The 15,774-nt window shown below is 38.8% G+C and overlaps 1 protein-coding gene across 3 annotated transcripts in view; it reads left to right on the top strand.

Moving 5' to 3' along the window:
• Lrch (Leucine-rich-repeats and calponin homology domain protein) overlaps positions 1 to 15,774 on the top strand; it is a 466,257-nt gene that overhangs the window by 315,627 nt on the left and 134,856 nt on the right. For all 3 annotated transcript variants that reach the window (XM_067151113.2, XM_067151112.2, XM_067151114.2), the window contains exon 7: positions 233 to 306. In XM_067151113.2, the coding sequence (XP_067007214.2) occupies positions 233 to 306 (74 nt within the window). The remainder of the gene's footprint in view (positions 1 to 232; positions 307 to 15,774) is intronic.

Genomic DNA, 15,774 nt, shown 5'->3' with positions numbered 1-15,774 from the left:
CAGTCTTTAGTCTCTTTCCAGTATCCTCCCGAGCACTTTCCTGTATGACAAGTACCCCCGACCTTTCTTGCTCTTGACCTCCTCCAATAAATTTCTGTATTCACAAAAATGTCAAGAAGGTTCATAACTTTCCTGACAGTCCAATACTTGAGATATTCTGTTTGCCTTTACCTAATAATCAGTACTAGAGTGGTTTCAAGAAAGACCTATAATTTATATATAATATTTCCAGGCCATCCTGGAAAGGCGGAAACAAGACAATGAAGATGCCCGGAGGACAGCTACGTGTAAACCTACTAATGGGAGGTAAGCTCTGGAGCCACAGAGAGAGCTTGCATGAAGCATCAGTAGTTCTGTAAAATTGTACCTGTACTTCTACCCTGAAGAATATAATCACCACACTCTCACTTCCTCTGACTGAATACCTCCTAATAGTAGTTTTCCTGTGATTTGAGATATTTACAAGCATTGTAATATTAGATATTGTGTTTGGCTCCATAACTCACTCTTTCCTGTAACATTCCTTAATAAATGCTTGGTAGTTGTTTTTTTACATTTAATGCATTATTAGTAGCCAAGTTACTGGAGATGGATAATGATGCTTATGAGGATCAGTAATGTAATTTATTGAAAGTTCTCTGGATTTGACTGCAAAAAAAAAAAAAAAAAAAAAAAAAAAAAAAAAAAAAAAAAAAAAAGATGTGCCAACTTGAAATATTACATTTCTTCCTCTGCTCCTTCCAGGCAAGAATTCCAGTTGTCACCATGTATTGGGCTCTTGTATCTTGTCCAGAAATATTTATCTATTCTTCCAATAAATGGGATGGGATGGCTGACAGAGGTCGAGTCACAACTACAGTATTTGCAACTGGAAAGTTTTGAAAGGGATACTTTGTTGGCAGATGGTACTGTATCCTGTTACCTTGAATTGATCCTTGGCTGTGATTACACACAGTTCCGCCAGTTGGCAGGGTGGCACTAAGTAACTTGGATATCTGTGCTGTGGCCAGATTGTCGTCTGATGATAGAGCATGGATGTAAAAACCAAGCAGTGTGTGAGCATAAAATTCTGTGTGAAGTTAGGAAAAACAGCCATCTTATACAGATACACACGCAGCCTGTTCCTGATGCGCCCCACACTGTTATACTTATGTATTGTGGCTGGGTGACAAGGCAGTGGCTTGTTCTCAACAGACTCCCTACCACTCATGAAACTTGTGTGCCACTAAACACGCATGCAATGATAATGACTGCTTACCATAAGCCGACTGGATATAATTCCAGGTTTCCATGACTGTCTTTCCTTCATTCACACAGAATTTTATGTGCTCACACTGCTCAATTTTCACATCCATGCTCATGCTAGACAACAATACCACTCCAGTGCAGATTCCTGCATTGCCAAGTGCCATCCTGCTTGCGGGCAGAATTGCATGAATCACAGCTAAGGGTCATTTCAAGTTTCCAGGTACCAGGCGAGTTGGCCGTGCAGTTAGGGGCGTGCAGCTGTGAGCTTGCATCCGGGAGATAGTGGGTTTAACCCCACTGTTGGCAGCCCTGAAGATGGTTTTCCATGGTTTTCCATTTTCTCACCATGCAAATGCTGAGCTGTACTTTAATCAAGGCCATGGCCGCTTCCTCCCCACTCCTTGGCCTTCCCTATCCCATCATCGCCATAAGACCTATCTGTTTCGGTGCGACGTAAAGAAAGTTGAAAAAAAAAAAAAAAGAACCAGGTTACAGTCCCACTTACTGACGAAGTATCTCTGTTGTCACGGCCACCAAATTAGGCGGGTGAGGAAAACTGCGCGGTCATCAGATATGTGAACGGCAAAGCGACAGATGGTCGAGAGTCGCTTATCTTCGAGCACGGATTGGAAATGCTGATCGTGCAGTGCTGTCTAATTGAAGCCCATCTGCTCCAGGCCACCTTACCCATGTCATTCCCTGTCATGCAGCTGTTGAGCTTGCACCGTAAATGCAGTTAAAATGGATAGTGAATGTGAATTGATTTGGGCTCAAGTCAAGAGAGAAGTGGCAGAGAGGACCAAGACATTCAAAATAAAGGACGTAGAAAAACTCACGTCAGAAGCCATCGACCGTGTGACTGCTGCAAATTGGGAAAAGTGCTTCAGTCGCGTGGAAAATCTTCAATCAGACGATTGGGCCAAGGAAATAGTAAGGGACGAAAGAATAGAGCCATTCATTATCAGTGTAAATGACGACTCGACAGATAGTGAGACAGATGTGTGATGACAGTGACTAAGAAATCTTAGACTGCTTGAAGCTAGAACCCGATTCTTAAGTCATTGTAAATTAATGTTAACCTATTCTTTAAAGTAGTTCTTTTCCATATTACTCAGTACAATATACAGTATTCAAATATTTAAAGTTATGTCATAAAACTGATACAGATTAATATGCAATCCAAAAGTATTTACGGCGTCCTGCAGCCTGTGCTGGCGCGCGCGCGCCCCGAACTGCCTCAGCCAGCGACAATTACATGATTGCTTTCCGGGCCATTTTCCAGGAAAATTACAAGACTCACAGAAATATGTTTCAGATAAAAAATATGTCAGGCAATTTTTTACATTTTCCCCGCAGACAAAATTTTATTGGCTGAAAAAATAAAAACTTGGCCGCTTACTGAAATTTTCAATACATGATTCTACGGATTTAAATTTACTCGTTCTCAAGATTTTATTTTTAATAATTATTTGAAGTGGTTTATATGGAAAATAGTTATACCACTGAAATCAGCAATCTTTTTTGAAGCTTGTAGTATAATTTATTTTGAAACATTGTATGAAGTAACATCAGGAGCTTGAGAGATAACAACTTGCCTCGCGCTCCGAAATGATGTGCTCAGTTAGACATTTCTTCGCCAGTTACTACATAACCTTGGCAACAGCGTAATTTCTCTGACCCACCTAATTTGGTAGCCGCAACAATAGTTAGTTTTAATTCTCATTTAAATTACAGCCTCTGTCTCAAAACTTGATGGACAATAAATATGTAAATACTCAATCATCTGTTCATTAATATCATGATGAAGATCTGTTCTGTTCTCTCTTGTTGTGCAGGGTGGTTTTTCTGAAATGTATTGTTAATGCTTGAACAATTTCCTACTGTTATTAGGGGCATTCATTATACTTGAAATTATGTAGGTGAGTCTGAATCTTGATGACGTTTTTTGGTTCTGTCATTTTTTATCTGTTGGAGGCTGATAGTCCTGTTTCATCAAAGAATTAACAAAAATGTTCATTCGGCTCTATCTGACTGTACTTTCTGTGGTCTTTGAGATTAAACTCAACTACTACACTCCAGCAGTGTCTTTCACCTTAACAGAGAGGACATTCAAGTTCAGAAACTACGGGCACCTTACTGGAAGGACAACAAATCTTTTGCTGGAAAACATTTCTGGACATGACAGTAGAGGTAATGTTATGTATAGCTTTAGTAATTCCAGCTGTACCTGCTTATAAAACATGATGTGTTCAATTGACATGTTGTAATTATAAGTTAATACCTTACCTTCTAGACATAGCACAACTTTTTTTTCATTAACTTATAACTTTCAAGTTTTCCAGTCTGTCAAAAGTAATACCAGATTAAGAAATACATATTAGAAAGTGTAATTTGCAGGAATTTTTTAGTATTTTTTTAATGCTGCATTAGTTTTGACAGACTGGAAAACTTGAAAGTTATACATTAACTAAGTTGAAACTGGAAAGAAAATGGCTTTCCACTTCAACAAATTTATCTTACCAGAGTCTGTAAAATATGATAAGCATCCATATTTATAATTGGGAAATTCCTCTGACATGCAGAAAAATACAGTGAAATCCCGGAATGTGAGTAACTTGGTCTAAGAGTGTTTTGCATGACGAGCAAACATTTTAAATAAATTGTAACTTCATAAGCGAGTGAGGTTCCGCAATACGAGCGTCACGCGTGCCTACGTTTTCCCCTCCCCAGTTCGTTTGTTGATTGGATGAACGAGGTCTTTGGTCCTGTAGTGAAGAAATACCTTTCAGAAAATAATCTGCCGCCCAAAGTCTTGCTGGTTATGGACAATGCTCCTGCTCATCCTCGAAGCCTTGAGGACGACTTACTGGAGGAATTCAAGTTCGGTAAGTTTCTTCCTCCCAACACTACTCCACTAATCCAGCCAATGGATCAGCAAGTCACTTCGAGCTTGAAGAAGCTATACACCGAAGCACTATTTCAGCGATGCTTCGAAGTGACCAAAGGAACAAACCTTACCCTCCGAGAATTTGGGAGAAATCATTTCCACATCGTGAACTGTCTGAAGATCATCGATAAAGCATGGGATGGAGTCACCAAGAGAACTCTCACTTCTGCTTGGAGAAAGCTGTGGCCTGACTGTGTTCTTGGATGTGATTGGGGATTGTTGGTGACAATGAGCCGCCGATTGTCGATGAAATTGTGTCCTTAGGGAAGACTGTGTGGCTGGAGCTGAATGACGTGGACATTCAAAAGCTGGTGGAAGAACATAACCAGGAACTGACCACCAACGAACTGATGGACCTGCATCGCGAACAACAGGAGGAGGTTATGAAGATCTCGTCTGGAAAAGAGGAGACGGAAAAGTCAATGGAATCTCTCACTTCAACTGAGATTCGGGAGAAGTGCAAAATGTGGGGAACGGTGCAAAATTGTGTAGAAAAACACCACCCGAATAAGGCTGTAGCAGTGCGAACGATGAATCAGTTCAATGACAATACATGTCACATTTTCGTGAAATCCTCAAAAAGAGGCAAAAGCAACAGTCATTGGCCAGGTTCCTCGTTAAAGTTGCACGAAAAGAAAACAATTCCAGTGAGCCAACAGATAGCAGTGATTCCGTTAGAGAAATTCATGCTACACAGTAACTCTTCTCATGTCATCTCTCATCTCCCTCATACCAACAATGATTCTATTGTAAGGAAGAGTGCATTTTAATTTGTTTTACGTTACATTTTGTTTTAGAAATGGTATGTGAATAAATATGTTTGTGTTCTGGACGAATCATCCGCGTTTCAATTGTTTCTTATGGGGAAACTTGCTTTGACATACAAGTGCTTTGGATTACAAGTGTGTTGCCGGAATGAATTATGCTCGCAATCCAAGGTTCCACTGTAATTTAAATATAATATTAAGTTCCCTTGCATTCAATAGTAGTATACTAAGAAAGATACATTACTACTCAGATATGATAATTGTGATGATAAAATCATATGTGGACTGTTGTTAACACGTTCACTCCTGGCCATTACCTTAGCATAATGGTTTTTGGTGTTGTATGCCATCTGTTGAGTGCACACAGTCAATGAAACACACATACCAGTGATGCCTTGGGTTCCTTTTACATAACAGACGGCAAAGCATCCCTATATCTAAAGGTACTCCTGCAAGTATACTTACGCCTTGCAATATGTACCCATGGCCAGTAGGCAGTAATGATCGCTAAGTAAAGCTTAGCATAATAGTCACAAAAATTCATACATACATATATATATATATATATTCCATTATGGCAAACTATATCACATTCAAGAATCATTAGTAAACCTAAGATGCTAAATGCATGTTGAATTTTGAGGCTTAAAATTTTTCTCACCAAATGCCTTAAGGCACTGGCGAAATGTTATCTGTTTTAAGTCGGATATGGGAGTGAACGTATTAAGAGAAATTTTAAGAAATATTACTATCAACCACTGAACTAGGTTCAGGAATGTTTGTACAGTTTGTATCAAGGCTGTGAAGTATATCTTTCTTCTTTACAAATCAAACAAACTTTTAACATTTTCATTATCTTTTTTACAGTAGGCTCTCCTGCTTTTTCATACTCCCTGCAGTATACAGTACATACTTGCCAACCCTCCCTCTTGATCAGTTAATCATTTTTCCTAATTTTAAGTCTGACAGCAGAAGTTGAAATATGTTTTGAAACTCCTGCCGTTTGAGGAAGTTGCTTCAGTGGCTGAAGATCCTTCTCGTATTAGTCGCTGTAAATGCCGATAGTCCTTCAGGTAAAGGTCACTTGGAGCGGCTGAAGGTGCGTCTTTTATAGCTGCCGTGTAGCCGGAAGTCCTGTTCTCATTGGCAGCTTTAAAATTAAAAGTGAATATTGCGATGCTCAAATCTGGTGTGTTATTTTCTCCCTTGTGTTACATTGTGTTTTTGTTCATCGTGGTCATGATTGTTGTGGTGCGCAGGATGACGATCAGTGTGATTGAGTAAAGTCAGTTATTGTGATAATTTGTTCATGCAGTTCAGTTTACAAAAAGTGGTATTATTTGTTCCTTTGGTAGAGCCAGAGACAGTCCTGCTTTTCATGTAATAGTTAGTTTAATATACCGTATTGGTTATCAATACGATATGGCATGGTGTGTTCATTTAAGGTTTTATAATGTTGAGGAAATATAATTTTTTTTTTCTGAAACAATTTTCATAACAGTTTACATATATTACGGATTCAAGGAGAGGTTCATATTACTGTTTCAGTGTGATTTATTTGGCATTGCATGGTAGGGAAAGTGATACCTCTGTAATCTCCTGATTTTTTGTTTTTGAAGGTTGGCAGGTATGTGCATAGTTAAAAGAGAGGAAAATACAGAATCATGAAACATCTAGGATAACTATCATGTCAGATCTTTAGTGGCTGGCAGCCAGAAATCCATTGTTTTGGAAAGGACATTTGGTGCACATTTGATGTAGGAGACTAGGAGAACGGAAAACGAAAATCTGTGCTATGTCGGCAGATTGCTGTGACCAAGAAATATAAGAGAAATTTTTAAATAAGCAGTCCTTCCTCCTCTTACACTCTCTTCCTTCTCTTTCCTTAAATGCCTGAAATAGTGTGACTGATTGCAAGTAGCCAAAGAGTAGTGGTTATTAATATTATAGAGTGTGGAAATTGCTATCATTGGGTCGTATACTCTTTTAATATTGGGATTCATTGCTATTACCACTAAATCCCTCATCATCATCGCTGCTTCATGTGGATAACATGTGGATAATGGCTTAAGAATTATTGGTCATGTTTGCTTTCTTTTATGGACATTCCTTACCTTTATATTTAATACAAATCTTCATAGATCTATATGTCTATTTTTTATCTTTTTAATACCTAATTTATTGTTTTATTGGTCTGTCTTCTTTTACTTAATGAAAACTAGGTTTAGCTCCAGGTCATAGATTGTTATTTACAGGAGATATTTCTGTGAAGCAATAGGAGACAGGATTGTCCTGTTTGATCATTGTGTAAGTTCTGTATAATTTTGAATGATTATTCCATTAACAGAGGTGCCAACTATTATGGATTGTCTGTAATGATTACAGATTTCACTTCGCAATTATGGCATTATGGACAGAGGAGAAACTATTACGGAAAAGCAACATTATCACGAGAAAAATTCATTTCTAGGAAAAAAAAGGAAAGAAGTAAATAATGTTCAATCCCTTAGAGCATTACTGGTCACCCCTCCTCGTTTCAGTGTGTATAAGTTGGCAACTAAACATATTTGGTGGTTATTTGGTTGTCACTTCCTTTTGTTTCCCACGAGCGTTGTGAAATCACGGCCAGCTACATAGATATACACTGCTCTCTTTGCTGGAATCATGCATCAAGTCGGCTGTGATGTAGGCTCTACTGTTCTCCACTTCATGCGTTCGGCTCTCTCTTTGTTGTGTGTGAAGACGTGAGTGGTATATTTAGCATATTTCAATTCTAATTATTCTAGTCGTTGATCCAAAAAGAAGTGATTCATTTTGTAAAATGAAGCGGAGTAATTGTCAAATTGCATCTTCTTCTAAGAAGACAGCAGTGTTACAGAAATACTGAGACGGTTACACAAACTAATGGCCATGCCTACTTGCTTCATGTGTTAATGAAAACCACGTGTTCTGCAGTGTGTGTTCGTGTGATATCTCTGTGGCTCACGGTGGATGAGATGATTGCAGGAGACACATATAATCCAAGAAACATCACACATACAGTGAATCAAAATTATGAAACCAGTCTGTTTCATCATTCTTTGTAAAAAATAATGAAACTGTGGTGACAAATGCCGAATTGAAGGGGTCGGGGCAAAAGAGTGCCAAGCAACATTTTCTTAATTTTAAGGGAGAGCAGTTAGAAAGTTTGTTCAAATCGTGAAATCGAACCATTCACAGGAATGATGTATTAATAGCTTTGAAAGGTTCAGTAATATTCATTGTATATGATTTGCAGGCATAATTTCTTTTGGGCTGCTATTTGTAGGGTCCAAAGTCAATACTTTTAATACCACGTCGCAGAATACTGTGGCTTGACACTTTATTGCCCCAATGTGAGTGACACTTATCTTAGGAATATTCTTCTTCTTCTTCTTCTTCTTCTCCTTCTTCTTCTTCTTCTTCTTCTTCTTCTTCTTCTTCTTCTTCTTCTTCTTCTTCTTCTTTTATGACCACATAGGATCACTTTAGTCAGTCCGTCGTTCAGATCACTTTGAAGGGATTGTTCGGGCTTTGCGGTCCTCCCAGTACTTCTTCAGACGCTCCGATCTTTGTGCCCTTTCCTCAGTTGAAAATATGCATGTTGTTGGTTTGTTTTGTGTAAGGGTAGACAGATAGATAGATAAGAAATGGGTGAGCCCTGTCTTCACAGAGCTCCACATGTAGGTCTATGAAGACCCTTTGTGCCCCTTAAACGGGTTTGCCTAGTCCAGCCCTAGTGCTCCTATAAAGGATACCAGTGTCCGGATATTGGCATTCCTGATGTCTTCCAGGCTCACAAAATGTGAGCCAAGGTATCGATGTCTAGTGCTAGCAAGAGCCTCGCACTGACATAACACAAGCACGGAGGTCTCTTCCTCCTTACCGCATCTTCTACACATCGGATCCTGGGTGATTTTCATGATGTGTAGGTGTCTCTGTAAGGTATTGTGGCCTGTTAACAGTCCAACTACCATTCTCATTCTGGTCCTATTCAAATTCATTAAGACCTTTTTATAACTTTGGCTAGGCCCTTTGATAAGTTCACGTGCCTGCCTTGCTATAGTTAACCTCTTCCAAATATCTAAGTGAGACTGGTTTGTCCACTGGGATATTACCAGTCTCACGCTTCGGAGTGACACTCCCAGGAAGGGCTCTGGTCCTGTGAAAGAACTTTTTGAGCCTTGTTTCGCTAGTTTGTCAGCTTCTTCATTTCCACTGATACCTGTGTGCCCAGGGACCCATAATAGGGTAACTAAGCTAAATTCACACAGCTTGTGTAAGGGTAAAGGGGAGGTATGTATTCTTGAGTTTTGTATTCAGTTTTATCTTATTTGTGGTGTCTTCTGTTGTAAGGCCTATTTTCTTCAGATCCTCTCTTACTTCTCTGATCCATTTACATCCTGTTGTGGTATTTTTTGAGACAAGATTGTGTTGTACTAGTTGTTTCAGAAGCCTTGAATCCTGCATCCTCATGATATGTCCAAAGAATCCCAGTCTCCTCTTAACGCATAGTATCTGTAATGGGTTCTAACTCTTTGTACACGACTTTGTTAGGTATTAACCGCTACTGTCCATCTTTCTGGTATTTTTTGTTGATGCAGGTTCTTCCAATCTGAAGTCTGTCAGTCTTTGATTGTTTATTCAGGTAAAAGAGTGTTTCTGCTACATATGTAGCTTCCGGTTTTATAACTGTGTTGTAGATTTAATTTGTATTTATTGATAGACATTTCTTTTTGTAGATATCCCATGTTAATTTTTGTGCTTTAGCTAATCTATTTCTTATTTGGATTGAGATTTTTTCATTTAGGTTATGTGTTATTACTTCTCCAAGATATTTAAATTGAGTTACTATTTTGATTTTATTACGATTTATGGTAACTTCTTTTAGCTGTGTTGGTTTTTGGGGCATAATTTCTGTTTTTTCAAATGATATTTTGAGGCCAGTTTTATTTGCAATGTTTTGAAGTTCTGATATCTGGGTTTTTGCTTCTTTTATGTCCACTGCTAGTAATGCTAAATCGTCAGCAAAACCCAGGCAATTTGTTTTGATTTCTCGGCCAATCTTTATTTTGGGGGGAAATTTCCTAAACCATTCCCTCATTACCATTTCTAGAGCACAGTTAAATAATAGTGGTGAGAGCCTATCTCCCTGCCGTAGTCCAGTTTTAATTTCAAATGTCTCTGATGTTTCACCCTTTTGATTTGGTGTTGGTGAGAGTCACTTTTATCATGTTTATTAATTTGGAGTGTAGTCCAAGGTGTCTTAAAATTTTAAACAGAGATTCTCTATGGATGCAATCATAAGCTTTCTTGAAATCTACCAATGTTATCACCATATCTCTGTTTCTTCTCCTGTTATAGTCCATTATCAACTTAAGACTCATGATTTGATCAGGACAGCTCCTCCAGGGTCTGAAACCTCCTTGGTATTCTCCTAGTTCTTTCTCAAGTTGTAATCCTATTAAGGATGATTATTGAAAATATTTTGTATGTTATGTCTAGGAGCGAGATTCCCCTGTAGTTATTAGGGTCGGTTTTGTCTCCTTTTTTGTGCAGTGGATGAATGAGGGCTGTTATCCAGTGTTCTGGTAGTTCTTCTTTAATCCAGATAGAGACAAGTTGTTGATGGATGGCAACCTTTGCTGATGTTCCTGCATATTTCCAGATTTCCGCAAAGGTCTGATCTTCTCCTGGCGCTTTGTAGTTTTTTAATTTATTCAGAGCTTGGTAGACTTCCTTTATTTTGGGGGGGATTGATGTTCTCTGGTGGTGTTTTTATCGGAGTGTTGGTGTCCAAATGAAGGAGTTCTGTGGATTCCTCACAATTTAGAAGCTTGTTGAAATATTTAGCCAGAATTTCTGCATTGTCTTTATTGTTATGGGCCAGCTTACCATCTTCATCCTTCATCAGTAGGGTCAGGGATTCATATTTTTGGAGCTGCTTTCTGAAGGTTTTGTAGTAGTCCCTTGATTGAGTTTTATTGAATTGTTCTTCAATTAACTGCAGGGTGTCTTTATGATGTTGTCTTTTTATTCTTCTTAAGACTTGGGTAGTTTCTTTTCTCTGTTTTACTAACTTTTGATAGGATATTTCTGTTTTTTGGGACTGATGTAATAGCCATGCCTGATGTCTTTTCTCCACTGTTTCATCACACTCACTGTTCCACCATTGGTGTTTTTTACGTGGTTTAATTGTAGCCAGGTCTTCTGCAATTTGTTTAAGGTTCTGTACTACGTCTTCAAGTTTATCTGTGATTTTTATTTTTTCAGTTGCTTTCTGGTAATTTTTGTTGTTGATTAGCTGGGTAGGATCTATTTTTCTTTTAGTTTTAAGGGCTTGGTTTTGTTGTCTCCTCTGGGGAGTGAGTTTAATTTTAATTTTAACTATGTAGTGATTTGAACCTGTGTCTATTCCTCGGAGGACTTTGACGTTATATATATCTTTGTGGTGGTATTTGTCCATGCAGATGTGATCCAGTTGCCATTCTCCTTTAGTGTAGTCAGGGTGTTTCCATGTTTTTAGTTTTTGAGGTTTCCTCTTAAAACATGTAGATTTTGAGATTAAATTATGGTTTCTACACAGGTCAACTAGTCTCTCTCCATTTTTATTTGTTTTCTTGTGTGCTGGCCATTTTCCGATGATGTCACGGCACTTTCTTTCTCTGCCTAGTTGAGTGTTGGAAGTTGCCTATTAATAATTTTACATGGTGTTCGGGGATGTTATCTATGGTCTGGTCCAATAGGTCCCAAAATTCTCCTGTGTCCTCCTGGTCTTTTGAGGAGTTGTTTTTATTATTAGTGGGAGCATGGGCATTTATTATAGTATAGATTTTATTAGATGCCTTTAAGGTGAGTGTTGAGAGTCGTGGAGACTGTGATTTGAATTCTTGAACTGAGTTTATTATTTTAAGGCTGACCAAAAATCCTGTTCCAAATTGTGGGATATTCTTCATCACTCTCTTCCCGGGTATACCTTTATAAAGTCTGTACTCTTGAGATTCCAAGGCATCCTGGTCAGTGTTTCTAATTTCCTGTAATCCCATGATAAGAATTTTGTGTTGGTCCATTATGTCGGTGATCACTTTTAGTTTACCGGTTTGCATGAGTGAGTTTATGTTGTGTGTAGAGAAGTATGTTATCTGCTTTGGTTTGATTCTTGATTTGTCTCGTTCGTGTATATGGTATTGGGGTATTTCCGTGCCTCCGACATCACGGTATCTTTCAGGTGGTAGCCCACCGTATCCGAATGCTGCCTTCTCCGAACTCTTGGTTCAGCCGGTGGAGTATTCCTTAAAAGACCTTCCATGGTTGACTGTCAAGGTGTCACTTGTGTGGGACTAGGTCCCGAATTACAACTCTGGATGTGATCCAGTGAGGTGATAATAAGGCCGCTCCTCTGGAGTACAGACGCCTTGTGCAGCCGCCCCTAACCTGGAGAACAGATGCTGCATAATGGATTCCAGTGGCATTTCCTCCACTGTGGGGACCATCACCCCACCCAAAGGGGCTCATTCGCCCGAAGCCGTTGGCCCCCTTAGGGAGTCAGGTTATTTCTCGCCAGACCAGCAAACCCTCCTCCTTTCTCATTCCGGACTTGGGACCGGACAATGGCAGAGTTCTTAGGAATATTATTTTATGATAATGAAACAATGTCTGATATTTCAACTATTTTAATCAGAAATGAAAACTAGCATCAATCTTCAATTAAAATAACATTTCCACCAATAATATTTAAATTGGTAGCAGTGGAAATTGGGGTAGAACTGACAACTGAAAAGAAACTTAAATAAATCAACATAAATCCATCACGGAAAAAGGTCTGTTTGTATCTTTTAACTATGATGTTCTTTTCAAAATATGGAATTTAAGAACTTATAACTGCACATGCATAACATTAAAACTAACAGATAAGCTACTCCTTTCCTACACTTCCTCAGCTTCATTAGTGTCTTCAGAATCAGGAATCAAGCTGAGATAAAACTAGTGATGGACAGGTGGGACATAGTCCAGGAGTTCCAACACATCTTGCAGTTTGTTTTTATTTTTTGCACAGTAGTGTGCTTTTGTTTCAAGATCAACGTTGTGGTGTTGCCTCTTTTTCGCACGCTACAGTCTTCAAAATCCATATTCACTCTTGTTTTTAGTTTGATAAACCATGGATTACTTGCTTCAAATTTGATCAAATTACGTCTGTGAATTTAAATTCCATGCCACTTACACATGTTTTATTACTGGTGTTCAGAAGTCCAACTTTTAGTGCTGCCAGGTCATAAAAATCGTCTTGTTTCATGTCTGTTACACTGAACTTCTTCTTTCTCCCACATTCTTGAATGATACGTTTCTAGGTGGCAGTGTCGTACACATGCGGTTGATTTCTTTCGTACTTCTCATTTAGTATGAATTAAATAAGGCCAGAGTGCCATTATATTCCAGTTTTTATTCTGGCCCCCGCAGTTATCAGAAAAAATCGCAAGCATTTTAGCATTTACGGCGTTTGTTTCCAGATACTTCAAAACGCACTACCTATTTTGTCACTGCCTCTTCCTGCAATACTCTCATCCCACAAAATCATGCACCCTAAGTCTTTACCACAGTCATGAATGCCTACATTGTATTTCCACAATTTCCATAGCTTGGTTCTCCTTCAGATGTCCTGTATCTCCGTTTTACAGGAATAGCTTCAATACATCCAAATAAATAAGCATTTTGCTTATCAAATTCAGTGAGATCCCAAAACCCATTAAATATTGAAAATATCTGTTGTTCTTCAAGTTCAAAACATCTCAGGGAACAGCGACATAGCTCTCCAACTTTTGCTCCTGGAACAACTTTTCTGGTCTTACGCGCTACACATTCTCTTCCTTCGTTTCGCCTCATCTTATTCATCTGTATCTTCTTAATACATCTATTTCTCTTCCTGGAATTCGGGCCTTTCTCAGACGAATGTAACGGTGTCCTTGAATGATCCAGGATATCCTAAACAGTGCAAAACACCAAGTCTTAGTATGAGAAATACCCATGTTGTGACTAATAATGATTACTTTAACAAGAGTGCTGCAAAATTATGCACTAGTTTTTCTGTTAACTTGTATAAACCTCTGGTCGCAAGTGACAATGTAACCTTCCTTGAGAAAAATGATGACTGATAGCAACAGATTTAAAATTGGAAGAATATAGTGCCAAGCCACACAATGCATATCTGCGAATGTTGGTCAACAAAGGCCTTAAACTAACCAGAGTAAACTTTGAACTGAAAAAGCCACTTGCTATAGATCCAAGAGTGTTATAATGGTTCCTAAAGCATAACCTAATGACTTAATAAGTTACATAACCCCAGCAACAATGGCAGAAAATTAAGTTATGGTCAAAATAATGCCAAGCAGCACTTACCTCACTTCCACTTTGAGAGGAAATTTCACATGCTATGTGAGGAAGATAGTCAGGGTCTACATTAGGATCACTGAGATATTCTTCAGAATCACTCGAAAACACAAGCTTCCTCCTACAATCCATGGTAATCTGGGTCTCCTGGTTGCTTGACACTGTTTTGCTCCGAGTGTTTCTAAGAACTGTTGGGGCAACAAGACGAAAGTCACATGCAGTGCCACTTGAATGTGTTTCTATGCAAGTTTCCAGTGTTTACTGATAGCTTATCATAATTCTCAACAAATGGCACCGACAGCTCAGTTTTGTCAAAAATGTTGCCTGGCACTCTTTTGCTCCGACCCCTTCAATTGCTGTTCACGTCATTTCTTTTGGAGCATAATATTCCATTATCACTTTCAGACCACGCTGGAAATTTATTTAGATCAATGTTCCCTGACTCTAAAATATCTCAGAAATATTGTTGTGCAAGAACTAAAACCTCTGCTTTAGTTCAATACACACATCTGAGGCAAGAAAAAGGAAATGAGTGAACTTTTGCAAATAACGCCTTTTTCTTTGGCTACTGATGGTAGTACGGATTCAAATGCAGTTAAACTTTATCCTATAGTTGTCTCTTTCTTTAATGCACAGAGAGGCCAAATATCAACTCTTCTGTTGTTATTGTTAGAGTAATGACAACGCAGGCGAGGGACTTTTCTCTGTTATTAATAGTGAATTGTCTTCTTTAGCCATTCCATGGGAAAATTGCATTTCTTTTTCATCTGACAATGCATACTGAATGGCGTGTGGCCTCTGGAGAGGCTTGGTGCAGGTTTTTTGATTTGTCGCCCGTAGGCGACCTGCGCGTTGTGATGAGGATGAAATTATGATGAAGATACACTCAGTCCCTGTGCCAGGGGAATTAACCAATTATGGTTAAAATTCCTGACCCTGCCAGGAATCGAACCTGGGACCCCATGCTAACCATTTAGCCATGGAGCCGGACATACACAGTGATGGGGGCAAATAAAGGTGTTGCCAAATTTGTGAAGGACAGACATTCTTCTTTTTATGTCCCACGTTGTTCATGTCATCTCATACACATCTGTGCACAAAAGGCAGCAGCCCAGTCACCAGTCAGTGTAGAGAAAACTTTTTGTTTCAGTTATATTATTATCTTGATAAGAGTTGTAAAACATGTTGAAAGTATATTCGGCTGTTTGTGGCACAGAGGGTCACAAAATTTTGAAATAAGTCAGTACCCGTTGGTTCTCGCTTCTTTAGTCTATTACCCCTCAAGCGTGACGTTGTAAAACTGCATGCTGCACCCACAGCGTACTTTATTTCTAGCCTACTCCCAATGCTGAGCACGGTGTCTAATGAATTTCGCTATAATTTTCAAACAGTGGACGAAAAATTATCAAA

The sequence above is a fragment of the Anabrus simplex genome, chromosome 7 (genome assembly GCF_040414725.1).
Source record: "Anabrus simplex isolate iqAnaSimp1 chromosome 7, ASM4041472v1, whole genome shotgun sequence".
Lineage (NCBI taxonomy): Eukaryota > Metazoa > Arthropoda > Insecta > Orthoptera > Tettigoniidae > Anabrus > Anabrus simplex.
Note: the sequence above shows the minus strand (reverse complement) of the source record. Positions and strands in the feature narration are given on the sequence as shown.